The sequence below is a fragment of the Mesocricetus auratus genome, unplaced genomic scaffold (genome assembly GCF_017639785.1).
Source record: "Mesocricetus auratus isolate SY011 unplaced genomic scaffold, BCM_Maur_2.0 Super-Scaffold_100009, whole genome shotgun sequence".
NCBI classification, from domain to species: domain Eukaryota; kingdom Metazoa; phylum Chordata; class Mammalia; order Rodentia; family Cricetidae; genus Mesocricetus; species Mesocricetus auratus.
In genome coordinates this window covers 25,635,389-25,663,365 of record NW_024429193.1, presented here as the reverse complement: position 1 = coordinate 25,663,365, position 27,977 = coordinate 25,635,389, and the positions used below count along the sequence as shown (strand labels likewise).

The following is a 27,977-nucleotide window of genomic DNA, read 5'->3' as shown; positions in this document are numbered from 1 at the left end:
GGAAGGAGAGGGCTCCGGGGACCCGTCTCACCTCCCATCGAAGTCGGCAGCCGCCTGCAGGTAGAGCAAGGACGCGAGCACCGCCGCCAGGAGCACAGCCATGCTGGCGGGCCAGGGCGCGGGGCGCTCGGGGTTGCGGGAAGCTGTGCGTCCCGGGATCTCCCGGTTGCTTTCGGCGAGACACCCGCAGCTGCTGGGACTCACAGGGCGCGGCGCGCGGCGGGGCAAATCTGCGGCTGGCTGGCAGAGCCTCTCCGGCTCCCTCCCGGCGAGGGGAGGTGCTGCGGCGGGAGCCGCGCCGCCCGCGGGGAGGGGCGAGGCGGGAGGGACGCGCCGCACAGCCCGCCGCCCTCCCTGCCCTGCCGCCCTCGTGCCCTGGGCGCGCGCCGGGGCTCGCCCCTCCCCGGGCCCCAGCCGATGGGGCAGCTCAGGGGCGGGGACGCCGCTCGCCAGGAAGGTCTACCGCGAGTGGCGCTCGCCCGGGGCTGCGAGAAAAGTTGCGAGCACAGCCTGGGAGAGGGCGAGCTGGGTGACCAGCGGGAAGGGGTGAGCCCTGGGGAAGCTACGGGAGGCTGGGGCGGGGTGGAGGAGGGTGGAGGAGTGGGAGTGGCGCGGGGTGGGGGGGGGAGTACGCTCTCTGGGGCGTCCCCCAGACAGGTGGGCTGCAGGGGAGAACCCAAGCTTTCCGCACCAACTCGGGAGAGGTTCCTGGACTGATTAAGGAAGGCAGACTCGGAGATTGCTTCACGTGCAGAGCTGGCACAGCCATGTGCCTTTTTAACTGAAAAGGGGGTTTGGGGGCGGTGGTGGCGCATGCCTTTAATCCCAGCATTCGGGAGGCAGAGGCAGGCGGGTCTCTGTGAGTTCGAGGCCGGGCTCGACCGCCCTGTCTCGTAAAACCAAAACCAACAACAATAAAAGCAAACAAAAACAAAAATTTATCCTCCTAAACAATACAGAGAAACCCTGTCTCGAAAAAAACAAAAAGAAAAAAAGAAAAGAAAGAAAGAAAGAAAGAAAGAAAGAAAGAAAGAAAGAAAGAAAAGGGGATTTGGATCTCAGGTCCGGGTTCCTGTCTCCCGCAGCTCCACTCCTCTCTCTCCGTGGGTAGAGCAGGTGCCCCCCCCCGCAAGAGGAAGGTCTGTTACCACCTAGGCAGCTTGTGGTGGCTGGTCTTAAGGGGACCTCGGCAGAACCGTTTGAAGTACTTATTGCTCTATTGTTGCAGAGTAAAAAGCATTAAACCAAAGGACTGCTCAAGTGCAAATACACCCTAAAGTATATGTTTAAACTTAACTCATGCCTCTCCTCAAACCATACCGCAGTGGCTGTCCTGTCTCCTGTCTTCTCAGCCCATGGGTCTCTTGACCTTCTGGAACCATCTAGGCATGCCCTCACATTAAGGACATTGTCTGTACAGCTCACTGCCTCACAGCCTTTAGGAACCAAATAGGAACACTATCTAAAATGCTTATCTATTCCTCTGGTCTGGTGTTGTTTCCGCTATGCCTTTCCGCCATCCTGCTGCTCTTCTGTCTTACCTTGTTTATATGTCTTCTTTCTGCTACAAGAGTAGCTATCTTTGTTTAGTGCCTACAACACTGCCGGGCACACAGTAGATGCTTATAAATGTTGAAAGCATTTGCTACATTGCAAATGTCACTCCCTACTCATCTTTTTGAGGTTTCTGCTACTTCAAATTGTTAAAGCAAAGTTCTGAGGCAGGGTGGCTGCACTATCCTGATTTATCAGTGTGTGTAAAAACAGCCATTTTCTTCAAGAAAAGGAAAAATAATGGTTCCACCTTAAACGTCTCTTTGGTTTCCAAGTTGTTTTTTGTTGTTAAATCAAGTTTCTATTTTAATCTCAGAAAACACCCATGCCAGTTCGGGCTTGGGACATTGTTTTAGGCAAACATCTTGGTGTCATCCATTTCAGATGCTTCTAAGGGAGTCCAAAAATCTAAGAGTCAAAATAGTTTTTTTCTGCAGAAAATCAAACTTTTATAAATGTAGGCTTGCTTCCAGACCTACGGGCCACTCCTTAGTAGCTTTCATTGCTTATTGGCTGAGTGTTGGGCTCCTGAGTAACCTCCATTAACATAGTGGATATTCGAGTTAGCCCATGGGCTAGAAAATAAATTCAGAAGGGTGGAGATAAGATGGAGAGATCACATGCTCTGACATAGGAAAACATTCCATGTTCCTTCTTCACTTGAACCATCTCCAGTTACAGTTTTGAGTCCATGCTTAGCTGATAACCAAACGTGTATTTCTGATTTTTTTTTTTTTTTGGCTTGTCTCCTGTGGTATGGGCTTCTGTAATATTATATGTCTCCAAGAGTAGCTCTTGGTGAATGGTGTTGTAATTACCCCTCTGCCACTTTCAGTCTCTCCAGGCAATAGGAAGCCAAAGACAATATTTATCATGTCACTGCATCCCAGCTGCTCAGCACACTGTCTGGTATGAGGCAATAGGTTGCGTTGGGTTGACAGATATACTGCCTGGTGAACTTTAGCTTCTGCCTTGGGTAAGGGGTAATTATATCAGTCTGTTGAATTATGGCTTGAGGAGAGTGTACAGTATTTCTAAGGTGTATCTGGTCATTGTTTTAAAATTAATGAACATCAGCGATTTTTTAAAAAGCAGTGGAATTCCTACCACACTTCATTATCTCAATCATCTTTGTTTTTTCCAGTGTTAGAGAGCAACCCCAAGGTTTCCTGTGTGCTACGGGAGCATTCTACCGTTGAGCTGCATCTTCTGCTCCGCTCCGCTATTTCAGCCTTAAAACGCACAGCAAGAACGAGATCAAATATCTTGCTTTTAGTAATAACTGCACTTGACCAGTAGGACAAAGTGTAGGTTAGGTTTCCTAACACAAAGTGATACCTTAGAAGGAGTGTTTCCAATTTTCTCACATACAAGTTAATATCTGCATTAGTGGCGTGGTGGTAGAAAGTACTAATAACAACCAAATATCTAACTTCCAACGTTCAGAAATTACAAGTAACCAATTACTTAGTCCTTTTATTTCAACACATAATCATCCAGAGAACTACAGTCTCTTTTAGGTGCCAAGATTCCAGCTGGAGACAAGATCAAGCCCTGCCTGAGAGACTTTATATCTCAGTGAAGGAGCAGAGCAGGGGTGAGGTGCGGAGGAGAAGGGAAGGCTGAGGAGTGCGGTTTTAGTTGCATGGGTTTGGGAACCACTGGAGAGGTGGGTTTTGAACCTAGACTCAGGGAAGGCAAAGGTAGGTGTCCATCTCAAGGGCAGAGCAAGATGACGTCTCTTTCCTCCATCAAGGTCTGAAGTGGCTCCTGATAGCCAGTGTCACGGAAACCATTGAACAACCTACCAACCCCAGCTGCAGTGTGGGGCCACAGGCACGGGTCTACTGCCATGAAAAGGCCTGGGGAGAGGACACACGCAGCTGCTGTTACACAGTCATCTCCATCCCTGCTCGGTGGGAACCTGGTGGCTGTTGTGGCAATGGAGGGAGAGCCATGGTCAGGCAGTCTGGCCGGCTCGCTTCCAGTGGAAGATGCACTTGCCCGTAAGCACTCCTAACCACATCAGAGATTACTGTTGGCCTGTCTGTCCCTGTCACTCACAACTCCTTCAACCTCCACAGGTTTGAAGGCTTGAGCCTATGTTGCTCTAAGGAATTCAAAGAGACAGACGTTTCCAGGCCAGGCTCATGGTTTCTGTGGCGACTGGGCTTCTGTAAACCCCATCAGCTTGTGGTCCAGTCGCTCTCAGTCCATTTCTTGTTCAGAGAGCCACAGCTAACATCTGCTCTAGGCCTAGTCCCTAAGCTTTAGTTCTTTGCTTCCTCTACCCATACCTTCCTCTCTGGTCTTTACAAAGGCCTCCTTAAGGCCATCAGAAATAAAACAGCTGTTTGGGAGGACAATACCTTGACCATTCCTTTATCTCTATGAACATTTGGGGCAGAAAAATACCTCTTCGATATCGCAGCCCCTGAACATCTAGATAGCCCCATTTCCTTCTATTTCTGCATATAGACTTATATAGTTCTTAGCTGAACTTTCTTCCTACTAAAAGCAATAAGGAACAGAAAAACACACAAACAACCTCATTTTTTTACATCTGCTTGATACATCTGTACATTGATCTGGTGGAAGAGAGAATCTGCTCAGCAGAGATGCCATTTGGCCTCTGTACATGTGCAATGATGTGTGAATACATATAATATAGCAAAGTAGTTTAAAGACATTGATATCCAAACATGGTAGAAAAAACTTTTTCCCATGTGCATCTATCTCAGATATAAATATCAAAGCTAAAGGCCTGAAGAGTGGTGTTTAGCAAGTATAACCTAGGACATATCTAAAGAATCCATTCTAAGCAACTTAATATCAGTCTTATGCAGGTCCTAGTTAGCAAACTTCCCTCTCCTTCTGCAGGAGAATTTAACCTATGTTAACATCATAACTCCTTTCCCCTATCACTCAGAAAAGGTAGCATGTGACCTCTATAAGGTAATTATGTCCAGGCAGTTACATTTTGCACCTGAGCTCTGCTATTGTGTGAGCTGTTTGCTGGAGAGGAGCGCTACATGCCCCTGTGTGGGCCAAGTGTGGGCCCCATCCTTTACCCTTCAGAGAATGCAGGTGCCAGATGTGGTCACGATAGTATTGTGGCTCAATTGTTTACTTACATCTAAGGAGAATCCTGAGCACGTGATACAGCCTATGTCAGCACCATGGAGACCTCACTGGAAAATGCATATGTAGAATACATATGGATTTGAGCATGATGGAATCATATCTCAAACTAAAAGCAAGAATACTATATAGTGGTGAAGTACTAGGAAAACTCTTGTCAATGTTAAGAAAAATAGGACGGGACTTTTATCTCTGTTTTAATTCTGGAAACATTTGATACAATTAAATAAAAATGATGCTTTGAAGGCATGAAGCCATTTTCTCTTAGTTTAAAAAAAATGACATCATGTGTAACTGGACAAAATGAGCTAGTATCAGATCTACTGTAGGGGCTGGAGAGAAGGCTTAGCAGTTAAGAGGACTTAATATTCTTCCTGAGAACTGAGTTCTATTCCCAGCACCCATATATGATGACTTGCAACCACTGACACTAACTCCAGTGCCAGAACTTCAGCGCCCTCTTCTGGCCTCTGCAGGCACCTGTGCATACACAGCACACACACACACACACACACACACACACACACACACACACACACAATTTAAAAGTAATCTTAAGTAAAATAAAATAAATCTACTGTAGTTTGGTGCATACTTGTAATCCCCATACTAATGTATAAGATTTGCTTGAGTTCATGTGGCAACATAATGAGGCCCTGTCTCAAGACAAACATTATGGAAAAGCAACAATATTCTATAAGCTAGTTATAAAAATTGGTAATTTAAATGTATATATATATAAACATTAAAATGTAATGAAACCATTAACATTTAATAATTCAAATTTTATGCTAGTGTTCTCCTTACACTAACAAAAGTATTATTCTTTTAGTTAATATAACACATGAGGAAAGAAAAGCTTCAGGCACAGTTATTTAAATTCTGAGTATTTCTCATCCATTTTCAAATAGTTTTGCAAAGGAAAATGGGAGGCTTGATTTGATTGCCTTTGGATTCTATTTGAATTGAGCTAGAAGAATTGAAATGGCTAGGAACACCAAACAACAAATTATAAAGTCGTTTCCAGAGTTCTAAAACAGAGTTATATTTAGTTTCCCATTCTTCAGACTCTTTTTGTGTTACAGATGGTTTTCACTCACAAATTTTAAAGAAACTTTGATTCATCTTTCCTACTTATAAAAATGGAAAGATTGTTCCATGTTTATAAGAAGTGGTTAGTATCACAAAAGGAACGGTTATGCAAATTACTTTCTGTAACACACTATCCTCAAGCCCGCAGTAAAAATACTTTTCTCTAATTCAAAGTTCAGGGCAGTCTGGACAGGTCTCCTACTAGGCAGGAGTCTGAGTTTCTTACGGCTCTCCTGTGAAATAAACTCTTATATCCTCTGCTATAGTTGTGTTAATTGTCAACACAGCAAAATTTAGATAGTCTGGGAGATGGACTTCTGGGCATGCCCATGAGGGATTTTCTTGATTACATTAATCGAGGCAGTACACCATGGGCAGTACTGTTTCCCGTCTGGAATCATGAACTGTACAAATGGAGAAAGGGAGCTGAGCAGAAGTATGTATTCATGGCCTTTTCTTCCTGATTATGGATGTCACAGACTGGTTGCTCTGACTTTGCCAACATGGTGGACTAGACCTTTAAACTTGAAAGCATGAATAAACCAAGTCTCCCTGCATTGTTCTTGTCAAGGTGTTTTATCACAGCAGCAGGAAAAGAACGTATGACATCCCCCTCAATGCATCTTAGCTTTACCTTGCCCTGTAGATGGAAAGATAAATGGACCAGTGACATCCGAAATCAGAAATAGTTTTATGTTGGTCACAAACTAGCTGAGACTTGACAGAATTGCTAAAGGCATCAGAGCTTGCCAGGCAGTGTTTATCAGAAGATCAGCGTGAAAAATTTAAAAAGACAGTAAATGTTAATAGATGCCAAGGAGAAGGCAGAGCCACGTAGCGCCTGCCATTCTTCTTCATCAAGGAAAATGGAGCATCTTCACACAGGAGAGTACGGGAGTGGAGAGTGAGTCATAAATTTTACAACTCATTTTCTACAAAGGAATTGAATTGCAGAATGTGATGGTCTGACTTTCTCTGAGGCAGTATATATCTAAGTTGATAGTGTAATTAACATCAAGCTTAAATGTCAGTACTCTTTAAAAAATGAGTACAAATCCTGGATGGAAGTATGTCAACGAAGGTGTTGTCATTAACTGTCCCCTTGCTATGGCTGCCATTACACACGGAGAATTTTTAGCATCCCACGGCTTCATTCTTAGGTATATAGGATCCAAGCAAGTTCATTCTGGTTTCTTAAAGGAAACTTTCTTATTCAGCTGCTCCTGTGGAATGCATGAGGGGAAGGGTAGTCAGCACTCATGAGGAACTAGAGCAGGAAACTGAAGAGTCTCCAGGAATTGGCATTCCCCCACTGTCTACCCCCCCACATATTATTCCACCTGTGTTTTTTCTATTTTCTCTACTTTATCCAGATCCAATCAGCAAACTAGCTGTCTGCATGCCCTTCTAGACATGGCCCAATCACTCTCATTCTTCTTGGCCTTAGATGCATGTGTAGTCCTATTACTACCCCAAAACAGGCTCTAGCTCTCAATAGAAAAATATTCAGCCTTGCCTGGTTTGTGGGCAGGTGACCACCTTTTGCCTGATTAGAGAGGATTGGAATTATTTGGTATCACCATGGAAATGGACTCAATTCAGAGGCTATTTTTGGAGGAAGAAGGGTCTCAAAAAGAGAACTGAGGAGAAACTTATAGTGCTGTGATCTGGACACCACATTTCAGTGTTTGAGAAGGCTCAGAAAAACTTACAGAACTCTTTTCTCTAATTATATGAACTTCTAACATTGAGGTAATATTTTTAGTACATTTGAATATTAAATGTTTCCAGGTCAAATGCTGATTAAAAGTTGTATCTAAAACTGTAGGGGAAAGGAGCCAGCCAAAGAAATACACTTTAGCCCTACATCCTACATCCAGAACCAAAGAAATACACCCTGATCCTGAAACCAGTACCAAAGAAACACACTTTATCCCTAAAATCAGAGCCAGTGAAAGAAATACACCCTGGCCCTAAAATTAGAGCCAAAAATAACTAAAAAAGGACCAGTGAAAGAAACACAGTTTGGTCCTGAAACCAGAGCCAAATCTGCCCCTGAACCTGAGCAGAAAACCAACCAATCCCCAAGCACAAGATCTAGTCGGTCTGAGCTCAGGGATTGAAATCTGACCAAACCCTAGCTTGGAAGTCTCCCTGAAAAAACTCCACCCGGGAAGCCCTATATAAACCCTGTGCCTGTTCAGCTTGTGGCTGTTCGTCTGCCTCCCTCCACCCTGGCAGAGGGCAGCCATTCTCGTGGATTCTTCCCTCCCAATAAATCTGTTGAATAAGGTTTTGGTGAGACTTTCCTTCTCTGCAGAAGGAAGAGGAGAGAGGAGCAGAGGAGAGAAGTAGCAACTTCACTGGAGCCACAGCAGAGCAGAACTGAGTGGAGCATGGCTATAACACTTTCCCTGGAGAAGCCTTCCCTTGGGGAGGTGTTGTTGCACTCCAGGGGGGCCAGAGCCAGAGTGAGGCCAGAGCCAAACAGTAACAGCTCTGTTATGCTGGGGAAGCCTTTCCCTGGAGCAGGGCTGTAAGCTGCTCCACTTACTGTGATCTGGGGTATTCCCTGGCTCCTGTGTGCCAGAATAGCTTTCCATTAGAGCTGTAACACTCAATATTCTTTGACTCCCCAGTGCCGGAATCCCTGTGCACCCAAATCATTGTTTACAAAAACCACAGGATGTGATACATTTGGTAGAAAATAATCAGTTCTTACTCATGCTGGGAATAGTTATCAAATGACTTATTTTAATTAATTTATTTATTAAGTGACATTGCTGACAGGGTACTGTTATCTGTGGAGGTCAGAGGGCAATTTGAAGGAGTATGTTCTCTCTTTCCACATTACAGGTCCCAGGGATCAAACTCATGATCAAAGGCTTTGGGGGAGGTGCCTTTACCCACTAGCCATGTTTTCAGCTCTCTTAAAGCAAAATTCCTCTTTATTGAGACATAGCTTAATGGAGGCGATGTGAGAAATCTCAGAAGTCTCCGTGGAGAGAACATTTTTCATTTTTTCCCGTGATACCTTTACTTCTGAGTTTGGTGAAAACTAGAAAGGGCATAGATCAGAAAGTTTCTAGAAGTCAGGCAGTGGCATAGTTCATTAGTTTCAGTTACTTGGGAGGTTGAGGCAGGAGGACTTCTTGAGGTAGGAAGTTCCAGATCATCCTGTGCAATGAGGCAAAACAAAACCGATCAACCAAAGAAATAAAAAATAAGCCTATCAGCTGTGGTGGGGCACACCTGTGAGTTTGTAATCCCAGCACTTGGGAGGTGGAGCAGACTCAAGACCAGCTGGGCTTTGTATCAAGACCGAAAGTAACAAAAAGTTCCAAGAGAGGCAGCTCCTGCTGGCACCATCATCCTGAAAGTGGAAACTCCAAACTGAGGCCTCTCCTGCCCCAATTTGGAGGCCTCAGTTGAGTCAAGGCATGTCGGCAGCTAGCTTGACTAGCACTTCCCAGGGCCACCAATTCAGGAACAGAATTCATCTCCGGAACAAAGAGTTTCATTTAAATTACATTTTATAACTTGAATAATAAATCTTTATTTTTTAAAAAAAGCTGAAAGTCAAATCATCCCACCTTTTCCAATAAATCATATAATGTGACATCTTTAAAATATTAAAATGCTTGCATCAACTTTTAAAGTAAATGGTTGCTTATATTATAGTGGAGGAATAATTTGTGTAAGCATATACTTGGAAACATTTTCTGAAAGTTTTAAAACTTGAGTTTTATAGAAAGTATATCAGATATGGTTTAAAATTAATCCTTCCTGTTGTCTTTGCATTCTGTCTTTGAAGCACGTGTGTCTGTCTGAAGCCCTTGCATCACCACGGAGTGCTCTGAGTTTGCATCCTTCACATCAAATGTCCATGGATTACTTAATGGCTGCCATTTTCAGCCACAGCCAAAGCAAATTGTTTCTTATGTTGTCTCCCATGTGAAGCTGTCTATTCTACATTCAACTGTGGTTTCTTATGAAAGATAAGATTTTTCCAGGGGGGGCTGAACAGGGATCTGACTGAACAGTAATGCTAGGCAGAAACTCCCCCGACCTTTACTTGTAGAGAAGAGAAGGGAATTGGGGATTTGGGCAGAACTTGCAGTTGCTAGTACTTCAGCATTGTCCCTGGGTCTCAGGGGAGGGATCTGAGGACCAGTGGGGTTCAGTGTCTCACCCGAGTCTCCAGCCAAGAAGGAGCTGAGTCTGCAGGTCCTCTGTCCATTGCACCTTGTGGTGTAGTGTCTTCACAGACTGTAGGCTCATGTAGGAAAAGGAAATGTGTGTCTGAATTAGTTGTAGCATGGCTCTATGGTGTTGGGTCTAAAAAAGGCTCGGATTCGAGGCCCAGTGTAACCTTCAGAGCCTGGCTAGAATTTGGTGAGCTGTCTCTGGCCTGTAATCTTCACGTGGGGGGGGGGTGACCCAACCATACCTGATGTAAGACTGCCCCCTGCCTAGCTACCTGCCTGCTTGGTGGAATACTATTGGCCCTTACTTCTCACATCACCTTACCCCATCCTAAGAGGGGGAGGGTCTGAGTTGTGGACACTCACCATCCCGCTCCCGCCACCCCCCCCCACACACACACAGCTCTACCAGCCCGAGGATCCGGCACTATGGAAATTCTTCATCCTGAGGGCTGTAGTCATGCTAGCACAGAAGTGTTCTTATTCCATCATTACAAAAGCATTCTCTGTAATACTATGACAATCCACCTTCTTCTGTTAAAGAGGAGAAAATAGCTGGCTAGAGAGCCTTATGCAGTAAACTCCACTAAGGTCCGAGTTATTAATGCTAACATGGACTCCTAGGCATTGTATGTGATCACATACAACTATCACAAAGACCTCTGCATGTTCTACTATGGGTGACAGTGCTGTGAAGGTTTTACACCTTGGGGTTCTTGCTAGAGAAAGAAGGCTTGCAAGTGACTTACAATCACCTGACTGGTAAAAAGTGAGAGCTGGGGCTGTGGAGATTGCTCAGTGCTAAAAAGTGTTTATAGCACAAGAGGACTCCCACCGGATCCAGCTGCTTAGCTAGAGTCTCCTTATTTATGAGCTCTGAGTTCCACTGAGAAACCCTGCGTCCGTCAACAAGGTAGAGAGGGATGGAGGAACACTCTCAACATTCACTGTGCTCCACACTCACTGTGTACCCTACACATGTATGTCCACATACATGTGAACACACACCATGCATGCATACACATAAGAAAAAATAGTGAGTGCATTTAAGAATAGGCCCAAGAGCATCTGTGCCTCAGACCATCCCTGAACTGGTGAACATCAAGACGCGTGATGACTGAAGTCTATCAAGGCTGGGGAGCCAAAAAGTGACAGGTTTGAGCCAGAGGCTGGCACTGTCCTTCCTGGTCCCACCCAAGCCTAGCTCCAGGACCTTACTGTTCCCTTATGTTTAAGGGAATTCCCTTAGAGACAAGGACTGGACATCTTTCATTAGTTGGCCAAAACTGGCCCTAAAGATGAGATACTGACGTAGATGATGTGAGAGAAGTTGTTGAGGGGGAAGTCCTGTTATTTGTCAATAAAGCACTGCTGGCCAATAGGAATCTAGATAGGTGGGACTAGGAGTCCAGGAGAACTCTGGGAAGGAGAAACACAGAGAGTCAGGATGTAACGCCACGGAGTAGGAAGCCCGGAACTATTCTCTGGTAAGAGACATACTTAGATTAACAATTATGGGGTAATTACTTAAGTCAGAGATAGCCAGTAAGAAACAAACAAGGCCAACAGCTTCATAATATTAATATAGCCTCCTGTGTGTTTATTTGGGGACTACAACGCGGCAGAGCCCAGGTCACTGGCGGGCGATAAACCAAAGCGACTAGCAAGGAAAAAGCTTCTCTTTACAAGAAGTATTTCCACAAATGTTTCCCTTAAATACTAAGCAAAGGGAGGAATCTATGGCTAATAAATCTGTGATTTTCACATTTGTGATTTAAAGTAGAGAGTCTACTTAATTAGTTAAGTATTCTCAGTACGTTTATGATGGTTATTTAATGTACATCCCTAAATGTTTATATACGCAAATGGGGCTGAAAATAGAGGCAAAGGAACTCATCAGAAAAGCAGGAATTCCTTCATTTGTCCTCAGGCTATGAGTTTTTTAGTTAGTTAGTTAGTTAGTGTTTCAGTAACCCAGTCCAGGTCGATGTCAGGCTTGCTTGCTCGCTGCATTGGTTCCAGAGTGACTTTGAACTTCTGATCCGATTACCTCTACCTCCAGAGTGCTGGAAGTACAAGCATGTGCCACCACACCAGGTGTATGCTATACAGTACTGGAAATTTAACTAAGCAAGCACTCTACCAACTGAGCTGAAGCCCCAGAGCAGATGATTGATTTATAACACTTTTATGACTATTGGGTATGGATATGTGGAGGACGTATGTGATCCAGCACACAAGGCATTGCTTCACTTGTGTAAAGGTCAGAGGAGAACTTTGGTAGCTGGTTTCAGCTCCCCACCTTTGCATGAGGCCCAGTGATTGAACTCAGGCCACTGGGCCCATGTAGCAATCACGTTTGTCTACTGAACCATTTTTCTAAATGCAGATAATTGGTTTTGTTCAAACGTTTGTTTCACCAAATCTTGGATAGGGGGATGTTGTAATTTAAGAAAAGAGGCACAAGAGAAAGATGCCATGTGGCAGGGTCCAAGCAGAGTGTTTTTTTTAATTAGGGAAAAGGATTATAAAAGGGGAAAGGGAAGGGGGGAGACTAGACTCCAGAGACAGGAGCAGCAGTAGAGAGGAGAAAGGAGAGGAGGAGAGAGGGGAAAGAGGGGAAGAGAGAGAGGAGGAGCAAGAGAGAAACAGACAAAGAAAGGGAGAGAGAAGGATGGGAGGTGGGCAGGGCCCTTTTAAAAGGGAATGCAGTGAATGTACACAGATGGTGCTCTTGGTGACTGCAGCTGAGGGCGTATCCTGTCAGAGCCCCAAGGACAGGCCAGTACAGATGCCTGAATTCTAGCAGGGGAAAAAGGACAAAGTACCCTTAATGAAGACATCTGAGGTGGTATTACAAAGGGATTACAAGAGTGAAGCCCTGGAGAGAGTGTCATAGTAATAAAAGGAGCACAGGACTCTGAGAAGAACACTATTTTTAGTGCTGGGTGTCAGGGTGGCACCATGAAGAAAGAAGTGTGGTTCTGCTAGCACTCCTACTTGGAGATGTTCTCAGTGGAGGCTGTGTTACGACTGCCCTTCCTGATGCTGTTAATCCCAGTGCTCCTCCTTGTTGTCACTGCCAGTCAAGGCCAGGACATCTGCTTTTTGAGGGTGTCCCCTTTCTATGCTGTCGTGACAGATGCCAACTGTTGTTCAGTTCCTAAACCCATCTAGGGGAATCAAGATGCCCAAGATAGGGAGTTCTCAGGGGAAATGAGAAGAAAATAGTGGATCTCTTAGGATAATTCATCCCTAGGATGCTAGACAAGCATGTTCTGAATGAGAACCTCCTTGTGGGTCCATAGCTGTTAATCGATGTTAGCAGGATGGCTCCTAGTACAAAGGTAGTGGGCCTTTCCTGGCTCATGTTCAGTGACTCTTCAGTTAGTCTTCCTCATTCCAGTCAATGATTCTACCAGGTAGAAATAGCTACTGACTCATAGTCTTAGTCAGTAGAGCCAACTCTTCCCTCTTATTTGGAAAGAAACTCAGGGACACAAAGTGATCACTGTAAATCACAATGGAGAGTAACAATCCCTACCTACACACTTAGCTAGTGTAAGGAATCTTACAGTTGCAGTGTTTGAGAGATAAACATACCCCTGACCACTTGGAGAAAAAAAATCCAATCAATAGCAAAACTCAAAAGCAGCAGCTGCTTGTAATCAAGCTTGGGCGGCTGGAGCAGAAGCATCATGAGTTGGCAGCCAGCTTGAGCTATATAGTGAGCAATGCAGTCCTAAAAAAACTAAGCACTGAAGTAGTCTAAATGATAGGACATGTGGATATTGACATTAAAATAGCTGTAAGCCATGGCTATGTGGTTAGGACGTTATTCAACTATTATGTTCCTTGGGTTTTCTTCAGTTAATATGCCAGCTATTCAGAATTCAATTTGTAAAAAAATTTATTTGTCATGTCTTTTTACTTTGCTTTATTTTTACTATTTATTTTATATGTATGGTTTTGCTGCATGTATATCTGTGCACTACGTGCACGTGAGGTGCACTCAGAGGCCAGATTCAAGCATTGGATCCCCTAGAATGGTTGTAAAATTCCATGTGGATGCTGGGAATTGAACCTCAGTCCAGCGCTCCTGTTAACTGAACTATCTCTCCAGCCCTGCTTTGTAATTTTGAAAGTGTTTATATGTGGTAGAAAACATTACACTAGGGGCTGGATTGGAGATAGGTCAGTGGTTAAAAGTGCTTGCTGCTCTTGGAGAGAACTGGAGTTCCATTCCTAGCACCCATGATGAGTAACTCACAATTGTCTGTAACTCCAGTTCCAGGGGAATCTGATGCCTCTGGCCTGTGTAGAAACACACACACACACACACACACACACACACACACACACACACAATTAAAAATAATAAAAGTGGCATAACTATATTCGAATTTGTAAACCCTGGGTTCCATTCCCTAGAAGTAAATAACCAATTGTGTGCTAACCCTGTATGCGTTAGTGCCCATGGAATTCAGGTTTGGTGACAAACAAGGATCCAGCCTCCATTCAAAGTGTGTCCACAAGTCCAAGTTTCAATGTCATAGAGTGACTACATAGCTCTAGACAAGACATTTTCAAGTGAAAGATTTCTAAGTGAAAGGGAATGGGATGCAATCAACACAGACACCTCCTTCTCCTTCCCAGAGGCCCAGCAAGAAAGGTGAATGGTCACTGGTTAGGCAAATACCATTGTCGCTTCAGTACTAACCACACCTTCCTATGTGCTCAGAAACTGTTAAGAGGACACATACTTACAGATGTGTATGTGTATCTCTGCACATTCCTGCATAGCTGTATAACCAGCATATATTGTCCAGACAGATGTGGTATTCCATGCATAATGATTGCCACACAGTAAGTTCCTCACCATTGCTTCTTATTATTATTTATAGTCTTTGAGACAGTATACTTTTAACGAGGATTATTTCCCAACAGATACTAAGTTTTGCTTTAAAACTGATGCCATCACACTCGTGAAGAGATCACTGAAGCATTCCTTTGAAAAGATTTAAAGATTATTATGGGTTGAAGCAAATTCCAACTAAACATAGTGAAACGACTCTGGAAATAACAGCTAGGTGAATAAATGTTTACTTTCTGATGAATATCTAGCCGCAAATATTTTCTAATCATGTTACTATGCAGGCAGAAGTAAGAGGCTTGGGTATGAAGCATTTTTGGTGTATTTGTACAAAATATCATGTTAGCAAGTGAATTTCAAATTGTTGATAGATTTCTGGAGGAAAAAAATGGCTTCACTGATTTTTGCCTAGCTTCTGCTGCCCAGAGGAGAAGGGGTATGGGAGAAGAGGGCAACGTAGATACTCAGTAAGAGAAAGCCCCATTTCTTCTTAGGCACAACTGGATGGAAGCCAAGAGAAGAGAAGGAACACAGGAGGAGGTCCCTTTAGTTTCCTGGGACAGGTCCCGGGACAGGACCTGAAGTGAGCAGGCACTGCTGTGAACCCAGCTCTGATTATCCTTTGCCTGCACGGGGCTGGCCTTTCTCAGTCCCTAAGGCTAAGTAGTAAAATAGTTTGCCTTTTTTGGTAAAAACTCTATCTTTTAGTCTCATTTTCTCATTGTCATCATTAATCCCAAAATGTGTTGCTAAATATGAAAATATGATTGTAAGTGACAAGTTATTTAACTTCCCGGACTTTATGTCCTGTGGTTGCCAGACAAGTACAGGGAACGAGATGAGAGCTGAAATCTCCCCCAGATTTTAAGTGTTAAGGCCAGTGTAGGTTTCTGGAATTAGCTGGTCACCAGAAGCATCTGGGGGACCTCTGCAAACAAAGTTCATGGGCTGTTTCTCTGGTTCTGGTTCCCTCATTCAGCCAGTGACCACTGAGGGCCTGAGGTTAAATGCTGGGTACACAACAAGGGGAGAGCCAGATATTCGGATCCTGCCCCGTTATTTACAGAAGAGACAGATGAGCGCTGTAATCTGTGTCTAGAAACACAGTTCCAGAACTACAGTTCTGGGTGACAAAGTGCCAGGCCAAATGCACACAAAATGGATTTCTAAGGACCCATTTTCATTTTCTTGGGCAGTGGCAGAGTTTTATTATCTGAGAAGAGTTTTTTACTATAACATATAAATAGTTTCTTTAAAGCATGTGTGTGCGTGTGTGTTAAAAACATAAATGTTAACAGGAAGAAAGCATGAGGTAGATACATATGCTGCTATTAGGTGTGGTTTTAACAATTAACATTGGTTCTTGATTGGTTAGCTATAGACAGTAGTATAAGTTAAAAGAAAATTATATTTGATTTGAAATGAGAATGATATTTTAGGTTGTCTATACAAATAAATGAGATGTCTAATTTGAGTGTATATTTGCTTCTATTTACTTATTAGCGAATTTTAGGATTTTACATATTCCCATGTGCTTTAGTTCTATTGCTGTCATGAGACACCACAAATCTTATAAAGGAAAACATTTAACTAGGACTGTCTTACAGTTTCAGACACTTAGTTCATTATCAGTATGGCAGCACACAGACAGACCTGGTGCTGGAGAGTAGGTGAGAGTTGTATATCCAGATCCATACACAGCAGGAAGAGAGAGAACTAGGCCTGATATGGGCTTTTGTAATCTCAAAACCCATGCCCAGTGACACAGCTCTTCCAACAAGGCCACACCTACTAACCTCTCAAGTAATACTGCTTCTTAATGGCCAATCATTCCGTGTATGGAGTATGGAGGCCATTCCTATTCACACCACCATACCAGGTATAACACTTTGAATCAAGCTGAAATATTTTACTTTGTGGCCTATGTTTCATGCTTGCTGAGTTACTCAATTTTATTTCCCCTTTACATAATATTAACAACATAAAACAAGTGAAGAATATTTATTTTTAAGCCTCCCAAATTACAAACTGAATAGGAAAAACTTGACCTAGTTGAGGAAGTGTAATTACAGGAGACAGTAAAGATAAACATTAGCCACGGGGCTGTGAATAGTTAACCCAAAGTTGCTTACCTTGTAAATTAAAATGTTCATCACGGTTTTCCCTATCAGTACCCATATTCCAATATATTCAGATTTCAAAAAAAGCCAATTTTCAAACAATTCATATCTATTCACATCAAGACTCCAGTCAGGTTGGTTTGCCTTACCTTATTATTACTGCTATAAGCAAGAGAGCCTGGATGATTTATGAAGAGATTTATTTTCTCACAGGTTTGGAAGGTAAGAAGTGCAAGATCAAGCGACAGAGCATTGGATGTTTGGTGAGGTCTCCTGGGTTCCCAGGATGTTCTCTCTTGCGGCATCTTCACATGGAAGAAGGCACGAGGGTAGGAGTAAGGATGACGAGATGCTTAGAGACCAGCAAGAGCAGGAGGCAGGTACGGAACTCTGAGTGTAAAGGTTGCAGAAGGGAACGGTAGCTGAGAGCCATAGTTACGTCATGCAGATCTTGAATGACACCTTCACTGAAGCAGGGGTCGAGGAACAACAGACATGCTACTCCATTCTGCTTCTGCTTTTCTGCTGATGTTTCCCATCGTCAGCTTTCTGGGGGGACCAGAAGCACCAACAGTGGATAGTGGGTGTACAGAGTACTGAAGAAAAGTCCATCAACTCTCTAAACCACAGACTCAGAGAGGACAATGTATCAGGAAAACTTAAAACAATTTTTTTAACACTCAGATCACTTACTTAGTAGATCCATGACCTGTGATAATTAGTCTTATCATCTCCATAGGATTGAGAAACACCTAGATTAGGAAAGCACACCCCTAAGTGTCCCTCTGAGAGCATTTCCAGAGATGATTGAAATCGTAAGATGCCTGGCCTAGTGAATGGCTTCATCATGGATGGGTTAATATTTGAATAGCTCATGGGAGGCAGTGGGAGTACAGAAGGTGAAGGCTGGCTGGAGGAAGTTGGTCACTGGGAGCATGTCCTTGGGGACTATATCCTGCTTTAGTGCCCTCTTAGTTACTGCTTGGCTCCATTTCCTGGCTGCTATCATATGAACTTCCCTGCTCCACCACAGTCTCCAAATCATGAGACTGTGAGCCGAAATAAATTTTCCCCCCACCCAAGTTGTTTATTTGGCATTTGGTTACAACAATGAAAATTCTGATGACTTTTGTTTGCTGAACCATTTGTACTTGCTACGTTCTTACTAAATTCCAGCTGCAAGAATATATGCATTTGTTTGGTTTCTCCTGTTATTATATTGTTCACAGAGAAAAAGTTAAGTCAAATATTTAAAAGGATTTTTTAGATCAGCTGTAAATTGCTACCTCCATTAGTATAATCTAGAATTAGCCTTTTATGACTAGAATAATAGGATTAGTAGGCAATCCAGCCTAAGTACACATTCCTTCCTGTGGCAGGGAGAGCATGGCAGCATCTCTAGCATTAGCATGGGCATGGCTACAAGTAACACTCACAGGAAGACAGGTTTCTTTTAACAGTTTAGTAATTGAAAATGACAAGATACACTTTACAAATTCAGCGCGGGGCGGGGGGGGGGAAGACAGTGTTCATCACTGTTAATGCTGCTGGTAAGTTGGATGAATACATTGGCTTTGGAAGGCCCCAAGATGAAGAGGACAACTCAAATGTCATCACCTGAAAGAGGACAACTGATATTCAGCTAGCTGCCATGTGTGATTTGAAAAAGGTCACCTGGAAGGTCTAGTCCCCATGTCACAAAGCACAAATGCCATTGCCATGAGCTCACATTCTACATGGATAGTGAAATAAAAAGAGCAAAAGTAATTTGATGCAGAATGACAGCTTGAGTGTCATATGCATAATGCGCACATCCAAGAGAGTATGGTCCTCCCTCAAGGAAAACACTTGAGACCTCACACCAGAGTTTTACTCTCACAAGGAAATAGACTAGTTTTCAGTTTTGAAAGAGTGATAAACTACAAGTTTTACAGCAGAAGACCTAAAAATGTCCTACTTTCGTCTAGTTGTCTTGTGTGAAAAAGTAGGAGGCTGGCATTACATTCTATTCTACTTGTAATTTCTGATTTAAGGTAAATACTACTAGCCATTCGTGTATTTGCAGCCATTTTTGAGACAACAGAATGAATTTATTTATCACAGTTTCAGTATCCATCATATATAATGAATGATTTGAAGGTTAAAAAGAGACTGTGGAAATGTGGACAAAGTGTGCTTCTCTATTACATCACTAACTGCTTTTCCTTCACAGTTCCTGGGGCATAATAAAATTACTAACAGCTCTAAGCCTGGGTATTTTTTTTTCTAGAGACATTTTGTACCTCAGGCTGGCCTGGTCTTTGACCCATTTCCATTTCTACCAGACTATCCCTCCTCATTTGGCAAGATCATTGGAAATACTGCCTCTGCTCCTCATGAAGTAATTTACATTTATTTTGTTGTGAGATGGCCAACTTGATTCTAAGTGCTACAAACACAGGGTTTTTTTTCCCTCCTCCTCCCCTTCCCTTCCTTTCTCCTCACTTTCCTTATCCTAACCCCCCTCATTTTTTTTCTTGGTTTTTCGAGACAGGGTTTCTGTATAGCTTTGTAGCCTGCCGCTGTCTCCCAAGTGCTGAGATTAAAGGCCTGTGCCACCACCAACAAATCCCCTCATTTTTCAAAACAGTCTTACCATGTTGCCCAGCTTGGCCTGGAATTGCTGAGGTCAAATGATCCTCTCATGTCAACCTCAGTAACTGGGGCTACAGGCATGTACCAACACATCCCACATGGCTACTCTCATTTCAGACAATAGTACCTTGAGCCATCACTCTCCTCCTCCAAGGACAGAATGGCTTCTCACTTCAGGAGTATTATAGGATAATATCTGTATTTAGAAATTAATTTATGGTTTGATTTTTATTCTAATTTGCTTTTTGTTGCAGTGATAAGACATTGAACAGAAGCACCTTGGAGAGGGAAGGGTTTACTTGGCTTATAGGCTATCATCCATTGAGGCATGAACTGAAGCAGAGGTTACAGAGGAACACTGCTTAGTGGTTTGCTTCCTCTGGCTTCCTCAAACAGCCTAGATCCCCAATGAGCTGGGCCCTCCTACACCAATTAACTATTAAGAACATGCCTCACAGATACGTTCACAGAGCAGCAATCTGCTGTAGATGATTCTTCAGCCAAGGTTCCCTTTTGGTGACTAGGTTTGTGTCAAGTTGACAGTGGAAGCAGATTAGCACAGTTTTCTTTGCTCATTTTGCATTTACTGTGTGTGCACATCGTACTACTTTAAGTGTCTATTCAGGGTGTTAACAGAAGCAACTTTAAGAGGATTCCTTTTTCTGTCTTTACAAAAGTCTGAGCCTAATGCTAAACCCAATTCAAGTATCAAGGACAGCATGGGGGTAGACATGGATAGAGGGGCGTCTCTGAAAAGGGCTACAGTTAAGAGTAAACTTTACCTCAGATTTAGGATGATGGGTGAGTTCCATGAGGCTCAGAGTCATATCCTCTGCCTCACGGGAGGGAGGAGGTACAGAGAAAAGAACTGTGCCATATTCCTGGGGACCACGGATCACAAACTTGAGGGTCTCTGTTGTAGAACATCAGTTAAAGATGTGTTACATTTACTTATACTATGGAATGTTTGTTTAACGATGCAAATATGTGTCACATTCTTTCACGTTGCATTTGTTTAGTTGTTAAGCTGTGTCACTGCCTGCCTATAACACCTGATTTGGGATAATAAAGAGCTGAGTGGCCAACAGCAAGGCAGGAAAAAGGATAGGTGGGGCTGGCAGGCAGAGAGAATAAATAGAAGAAAAAATCTGGGAAGAAGAGATTGGGGATGGAGAAAAGGAGGAGAGGAAGACATCAAGGGTCAGCCACCCAGCTACATAGCAAGTTGCAGAGTAAGAAGAAAGGTATACAGAAATGAAGAAAGATGAAAGCCCAGAGGCAAAAGGTAGATGGGATAATTTAAGATATGAAAAGTGCCGGGCGGTGGTGGCGCACGCCTTTAATCCCAGCACTCGGGAGGCAGAGGCAGGCGGATCTCTTTGAGTTCAAGGCTGGGCTGGACCGACAGCCTCGAAAACAATACAGAGAAACCCTGTCTCGTAAAAACCAAAAAAAAAAAAAAAAGATATGAAAAGCTAGCTAGAAAGAAGCCAAGCTAAGATCAGGCATTCATAGGCAAAAATAAGACTCCATGTGATTATTTGGGAGCTGAGTGGCAGGACCCCAAAGAGCCAGAAGTGTATAAAAATAATCAATTACAGGTCCCTGTAGGAGTTTTCTCAGTTTATAAATGGCACCGTATTGCCCAACTAGGTATCATAGACAACTTCTGAAAATGTAGGAATCTTTGGCTGGAGGGTCCTCCTATGAATGGACTTAGTTTTACTTTCTTATAAGCTATGTTGCTTAGGACGAGTTATTGATACTTAATGAGCTTTAGGTAGTTTAGCTGTAAAATGCACAATCAGTACCCATCAGGAGGAGCAGTGAAAATAAGGGATTTTGAATACTATGTGATATTAAAAATATTACTTAGGATAACTGGAGACTTATTCCTTCCTTGGGGGTGGGGTGACTGGCAGGCAGGCCGGGTGAAAGCATTTGCTCTTCAGGCCTGACAGCCTGAGCTGAGGAGTTCCCAGAACCCACATGAAGCTGGAGGAAGAGAATCAGATCCACACTGCTGTTTGCTGACCTCTACATGCACACTGTGACACATGTGCTCTGTCCAGACGGCAGGGCAGCAGGTGCATCTGGGCTAAAAAGTCAGTGTTCACCATAGGTTATATTGGAAGACAGCCCCATGCACTCTGGTTAATAAGCAGATACTTCAAATCATCTGTGGGTAAGAGACTGCCTGCCAGGCTTTGTGGGTGCAAGATTGTGTTCATGGACTTTGTAGTTGCCCTCCTTGAGGAAGATGTCTTCCTCTGAGAAACTCTGTTCTAATACAATGAGGAGTGAGAAGGCCTTTGAGAGTACTATGCACTGCAGCAAGTGGAGGGGATAGAGCACTGCAGCAAGTGGAGGGGATAGAGCACTGCAGCAAGTGGAGGGGATAGAGCACTGCAGCAAGTGGAGGGGATAGAGCCAGGGCACATTTCGGGGCTTATACCGGGGAGCGTGACCATACCTGAAGCCTCAGATTGAAGATGGGAATGTTGTTTCTCTTTGTTTGGCCTTTTTATGATACAGCCATCCTATTCAGCCTATTCACTACCCTCAGGAACCGACCCTTTCAAAGCTACTAAGGAAACTTATTTAAATCTCTGTTCCACTAAAGAACTCAAGATTCAAAGGTTGAGGTAAAATCCTGCTTCCCAGAGAGGTTGAACAGCAAGCAGCTCACCTTGGGTCTCCCAAGAAGTCCTAGTGTTGGCTCACCCCTCCTTATAAACCTTCTCCACCTGACTCCTCCCTGCAACTTCCTGTCAGCTAGCTACTGACCCAGACTCCTGACCGCAGGTGAATTTTATTTACTCAAACACATCTTTGCATCATTAAACAAATGTTCCAGAGCATAAACAAAAGCAACACACTTTAAAATCATATCCTACAGCAGTGGGACCTGCCTATTCAGATAAAAGGATAAGATAAAGCACTTAGCATCAAAGGCAAATATGAGACCCCACCCAATTCTTTCCTGCTGTCAGTATTCATCAGATAGCTTCCTGTAATACACTCTTGTTGCGGAGATGTGGCCTCCACACCTCCTAAAATATTATTTTAACTGTGTAAAGATGTGTTACATTTGTTTATGCTGCCTTGGTTAACAATGAAAAGATGTGTTGCTGTTTCACCTTGACTGCCTAAGACACATGATGGGTTTAATAAAAAGCTGAGTGACCACAAGCTAGGCTGGAGAAGGATCTGTGGGGCTGGTGGGAAGAGAGAATAAGTAAGAGAACTCTAGGTTAGAGGAGAGAGAAGAAGGAGGAGGAGAGAACGAGGGAGAAAGAAAGGGACATGCTCAGGGCCAGAAGTCAGGCAGCCGCCAGCCAGACATGAGGAGCAGTGAAAGTAAGATACAGAGGGAAAGAAAGGTAAAAAGCCCTGAGGCAAAATGAAGATGAAGAGAAACAGGTTAAATTATAAGAGCTAGCAAGAAATAAGAGCTAAGATAAGGTCAAGCATTCATAACTAATAAGAAGTCTCCATGTGGGCTGGAGAGATGGCTCAGCTGTTAAAGACTAGTCTCACATCCAAAAATATAAGAAGTTTCCATGTCTTGATTTGGGAGCTGGTTGGTGGCTCAAAAGAAAGATCCTGCTACATACTCTCTTAAAGGTTGGCTAACTAACTAGCCAGGCATAGTGGCACACACCTTCAATCCCAGCACTTAGGCAGAGGTAAGTGAATATCTGTGAGTACGAAGCCAGCCATTTCCAAGATAGCCAGGGCTACACAGAGAAACCTTGTCTCAAAAAAGAAACAAAAAACAAAAGACAAAAAACAAAAAAACCCAAAAAACCCAAAACAAAAAAAAACCCAACCAAACAAATAAGTAAATTAACAAAGAAAATGAAAAATTTAAAAATGAAAAGCTGTTTTACACACACACACACACACACACACACACACACACACACACACACACACACACACACACACACTGAATGTCATAAAAACCACCATGAAAGACCAGGAGTTGGCAGATCTCCTGAATGTCTGTGGGGACAGAAACCTCCTGAGATACTCCTCCCCTTCTATAACATTGGATAATAAACTTCCAGCTCATATTTAATGACAACCCACAGGCTTTCAATTATTTTGCTTTGTCATTAGAGATCCAGGGATGCTTCTCATTGTAACACATTTGCAGCACATTACAGTTTGGACTGGGAGATAGGAAAACACGGAGGAGTCAAGTGTAAATGTCTGTGCACCCAAATTCTCCAGAGCTTCACTCTACAGTATCATTTCTTCTTTGAGAGAAAGTTTCACTATGTAGCTCTGCTTGGCCTGGAAAACACAGTGTAGACCAGGCTTGCCTCAAAGTCACATTATTCCACTGAACTCTTCCTTCAAAGTGCTGGAATTAAAGGTTTGTTCTCTCATGCCTGATACATTTTTCTTTTATATTGCTGTGATAAGCTACCATGACAAAGAGAACTTATAAAAGAAAAAAATGACAATTTATAATCTGGTTTAAGATTTTAGACAGAGCCCAGGATGGCTGAGAACTCACATTTTGAGATACAGCCCTGATGCAGAAAGAGAGAATCACTAATCTTTTGAAAGCTCAAAGCCTACCTTCAGTGACATCGTCTCTACAAGGCTACACCCCTAATCCTTCTCAAACAGTTCCACCAGCCAAGGACCAAGTATTCAAATATATGAGCTTACGGGAGCCACTCTGATTCAAATCACCATACCTGATATCTACTGTATATTATCAGTATACTCCTAAAATTGGTTGTTGAAAACTGCTTTTTTGATATATACAGCAGAAACCTTCCAAGAACTACAACAATGTGTGTATACATTATATACAGTAAATATTTATACATTAAAAAGTCATGGAAAGAAAAAAGCTTACAGTACCTTGCTGATGGCTGCCAGAAAAGTCTTCCTAAAGAATAAACACTGTCAGTTTAACCTGATCTATTGGGGTGAAAGTTCCAGGTAGACTGAAACAAAAAGGAGATCTAATTTATCTTGGCTCTAGGAAGTTCAGGTGATTCAATGTATTAGTCAATACATTTGGAAAATATGATTCAGACCATGTAACTATTATATGAGAGCACAAATTCCTAGAGGGTAAAAAAAAATTACAAGATTTTTTTCAAAGTCAGCTAGCTGCCTAGCTTTAAAATATATAACTAATCTAAATAAAGAAATGATGAAATCAACCCAGAAAATGTCCAAGAAAAATGCAACTCTAAAGAGATTCTAGAAGAAATTGGAAATACAAATATACTAACAACTACCAAGGAAATAATACAGCTTAAGCCTAATTCCTATACTTTTCTTTTTTTTGGTTTCTTGAGACAAGGTTTCTCTGTGGCTTTTGGAGGCTGTCCTGGAACTCACTCTGTAGACCAGGCTGGCCTTGAACTCACAGAGATACACCTGCCTCTGCCTCCCGAGTGCTGGCTAATATCCTATACTTCTAACCTAAGTATCTGAGATGGCATTACAGGCCAGTGGACTGGGCATTAAAGAAAGGCAATTCAGACCCAAGGGATGGTTCAGAGGTTAAGAGCACTGGCTGCTCTTCTAGAAACTCTGAGTTCAATTCCCAGTTCCCACATAGCAGCTCACAGCTGCTGTCTGTAATTCCAGTTCCAAGGGATCTGATGGGCACCAGGTACACATATTGTGCACAGACATACATGCAAACAAAACACCTATATATGTGAAATAAAAATAAATTTTAAAGCAAACAGATAACCCCTATCTTCAAAAATGTTTTTCCTCAAATAGTGTTAGAAGAACCTCATTGATCTAGAAATCATTAACAGGTCAAGATAATGCTATAAAGCCCACTCAAGCTAGTGAATAAAGATAAAGATAGGAATAAAATACTAGAAATAGTTCAAACTTATCTTGAACAATTCAAGGATAATTTAACATGAAGAAAGTCTGCTGTCAAATTAACCCCATGGAATTACTACTAAAAGGAGAAAACTAGATGATTGTTTCAATGTGTATATTAAAAATTGCTAAAATTTCCAATCTATTCATTGTAAAATTGCTCATGTGTAGAATGCTCAGGAACCACACTGTATGCTGCTAAAATGCCATTTCATCTCCAGTTAGTACTACTTAGAAAAATAAATAAAGAAAAGAGGCCTTTTTTTCTGGAGCATGACAAGCAGGTCCTAGTTTTTGGATAGAAGAGCAAATGGCCTGCAAAGAGTGTTTTGAGAAAAGATCAAGGTGGAGTTGCTGTCTGTTAGTTAACAAGACTAATGGTGTTAGTAATTACAGACGTAATTGACAATAATTATTTTGTTCAGATAACTTGTGAGTTCAGTAATGCAGCCAAGATTCGTGGTTAAGTAGATGGTAGGAACTGTTCTTGGAATGAAAGAGAACTTTAGAAATACTTAGACTCAGGAAACAAGATGTAAACCTTACAATTAAAATTGTCCAGTCTAATGGGAATTTGACCACCATCATACCAACAGTAATAAAGGGAACACAAGTTAAAAGGAATACTTTGAAATGCTTTCTAATTTAAAGCAAAGAAAGTCGGTTCATAGCTATTGCCCTTTCCCAGTCATGTGTTTATGGTACATTGGAAATGTACTACGTGTTTAGCAGTTGCACGGGCTATTTCCAGTCATACAATTCTAGAAATAATCCAATGATGCTCTCTTAGGGCAAGAAAAAAGGGGACATGTAGTCATTGAACTAAATCTTCTCTCACCCCCCTCCCGTTTCATTCTCCACCCATCCCCACACAGAGATGTTTTCTCACAGCATTTGGATGCTCTGAATTCAGCAACAAACATGCCTCCAAATAGCTGAGAGCTTCTAGAAAGTGTGTCATTATCATCCCCTACATTTCACCAGTACTGACCTTTGGATGTAGTGGATACCAGCCAAGTTTTCAGTTCAGTTGCACATAACAAATTGTTGGGTGATTTATGAAAGATGCAGTGTGAATAATACGTTTAGGTCAAGGAAATAAATAACATGGCCATTTGAAAAATTTCACTGTAGCAAACCTGATTATGTACAAAATTCACCATATTATATATAGTAAATTCTTAGTTATGTATACCAACCATATTGTATATATTTTACCCCAAAGTTGATTTTCTTGCATATCCAAGAAGTTCTAGCTTATTTTTCTCGTTATCAAGAAAAAATAGATAAAGGTGTTCTGAGAATATGTACAGTATTCCTAAATTATAGTTACCTGTTATTATCAGATAATGGAACTGACTGTTCAAGGCACAGCAGGAAACTTGTCTTGGGGACATCGAGGCTCTGCAGAGGTCCCCACCTTTACTGAGATATAGCCAGATGTCTGGTTATCCCTCATATGAGGAGTAGACTCTTCTCATTGAAGAGGGGTTGTGACATATCTCTGTGTATTCTACATCATGTGTTTTATTTCCTTGATGGTAATTCAGAATATTTTAATCACTGGCTACTCATAAGCAACTAGCTTGAACCATGCTCCATACCAGGACAGGTTCACAATGGCGAACACCAAACTGACATTTGTGGAGATGTTTCTCTCTTTACTTCAGCTTAAGCTTATTTTGCCTTTTCTTCCACAAGCAAGGAACATAACTGTCCAGTGTCCTTTTCATAAAAATGACTGAGATGATATAGCAGAGTAACTATCACACCCTTACTCTTCTTTAGAATGGAACTGAATTGATATATTTTAAGGACATTAACAATACCCACCCGCCGGGCGGTGGTGGTGCACGACTTTAATCCCAGCACTTAGGAGGCAGAGGCAGGCGGATCTTTGTGAGTTCGAGGCTGGGCTGGACCGATAGCCTCCAAAACAATACAGAGAAACCCTGTCTCGTAAAAACCAAAAAAAAAAAAACCCCAAAAACCAAAAACAATACCCATCCAAATGTAAAAACATGAAATATGCATGAAATAATATTTAAATATACTTTTGTGTTTCCCCACCAGGGAATGCATTATAATATAACGCTTACTTTACATTTATGACGTTCCTTCTATGTGCCAGATACTAAATTAAAAAGTGTAACTATAATCCTGAGTTCTAAATGAGATACTGTAAAGCTAATATTCTAGTGAGGGAGTTATCATAATTATACACATAAACTTATTGGTAGTCAGTTTAGTGAGAGACCTTGCCTCCAAAAATAAGGTAGAGGGCAATTGAGGAAGACACTCATCATAGACCTGTGGCCTACACAGACATATATGTGTGTGCATGCACACATGTATACACCCATACTAACATGTACACACATTGCACATATGTGTGCATAGATGCACACGGATGTTTCTTTCGTAAGTATTGAAAAACAGATTTTAATGCTTAACTAATTTTTTAATTTGTAAGTTTCACAG

General features: G+C 42.4%; 2 protein-coding genes and 1 long non-coding RNA gene across 6 annotated transcripts in view; 1 reads left to right on the top strand and 2 right to left on the bottom strand.

The window, feature by feature from the left end:
• The window catches only part of Npnt (nephronectin), a 65,391-nt gene extending 65,140 nt beyond the window's left edge, over positions 1-251 (bottom strand). For 3 of the 4 annotated variants that reach the window (XM_005081984.4, XM_013121939.3, XM_013121940.3), the window contains exon 1: positions 32-251. In XM_005081984.4, coding sequence (XP_005082041.1) covers positions 32-102 — 71 coding nt within the window. In that variant the 5' untranslated portion in view covers positions 103-251. The remainder of the gene's footprint in view (positions 1-31) is intronic. The other variant, XM_005081985.4, reaches the window with a different exon arrangement.
• LOC121142268 lies at positions 101-3,920 on the top strand. Its single transcript, XM_040751549.1, has 4 exons — positions 101-529; positions 2,959-3,151; positions 3,311-3,560; positions 3,639-3,920. The coding sequence occupies exons 1-4, from the start codon at positions 101-103 to the stop codon at positions 3,826-3,828; spliced, it is 1,062 nt and encodes a 353-aa protein (XP_040607483.1). The 3' UTR covers positions 3,829-3,920.
• Positions 3,921-17,168: 13,248 nt separating this feature from the next.
• LOC110343076 lies at positions 17,169-20,770 on the bottom strand. Its single transcript, XR_002385278.2, has 2 exons — positions 20,402-20,770; positions 17,169-17,534 (listed from the first exon to the last, which is right to left on the bottom strand). It is a non-coding gene; the product is annotated as an uncharacterized LOC110343076 (long non-coding RNA).
• Between the last annotated feature and the right edge of the window lie 7,207 nt (positions 20,771-27,977).

Coding starts and splice junctions, on each gene's coding strand:
- LOC121142268 (XM_040751549.1), top strand. CDS start 101: ATGCTGGCGGGCCAGGGCGCGGGGCGCTCGGGGTTGCGGGAAGCTGTG. Junction 530..2,958: donor CCTGGGAGAGGGCGAGCTGG/GTGACCAGCGGG, acceptor GCGTGGTGGTAG/AAAGTACTAATAACAACCAA. Junction 3,561..3,638: donor AGTGGAAGATGCACTTGCCC/GTAAGCACTCCT, acceptor CAACCTCCACAG/GTTTGAAGGCTTGAGCCTAT.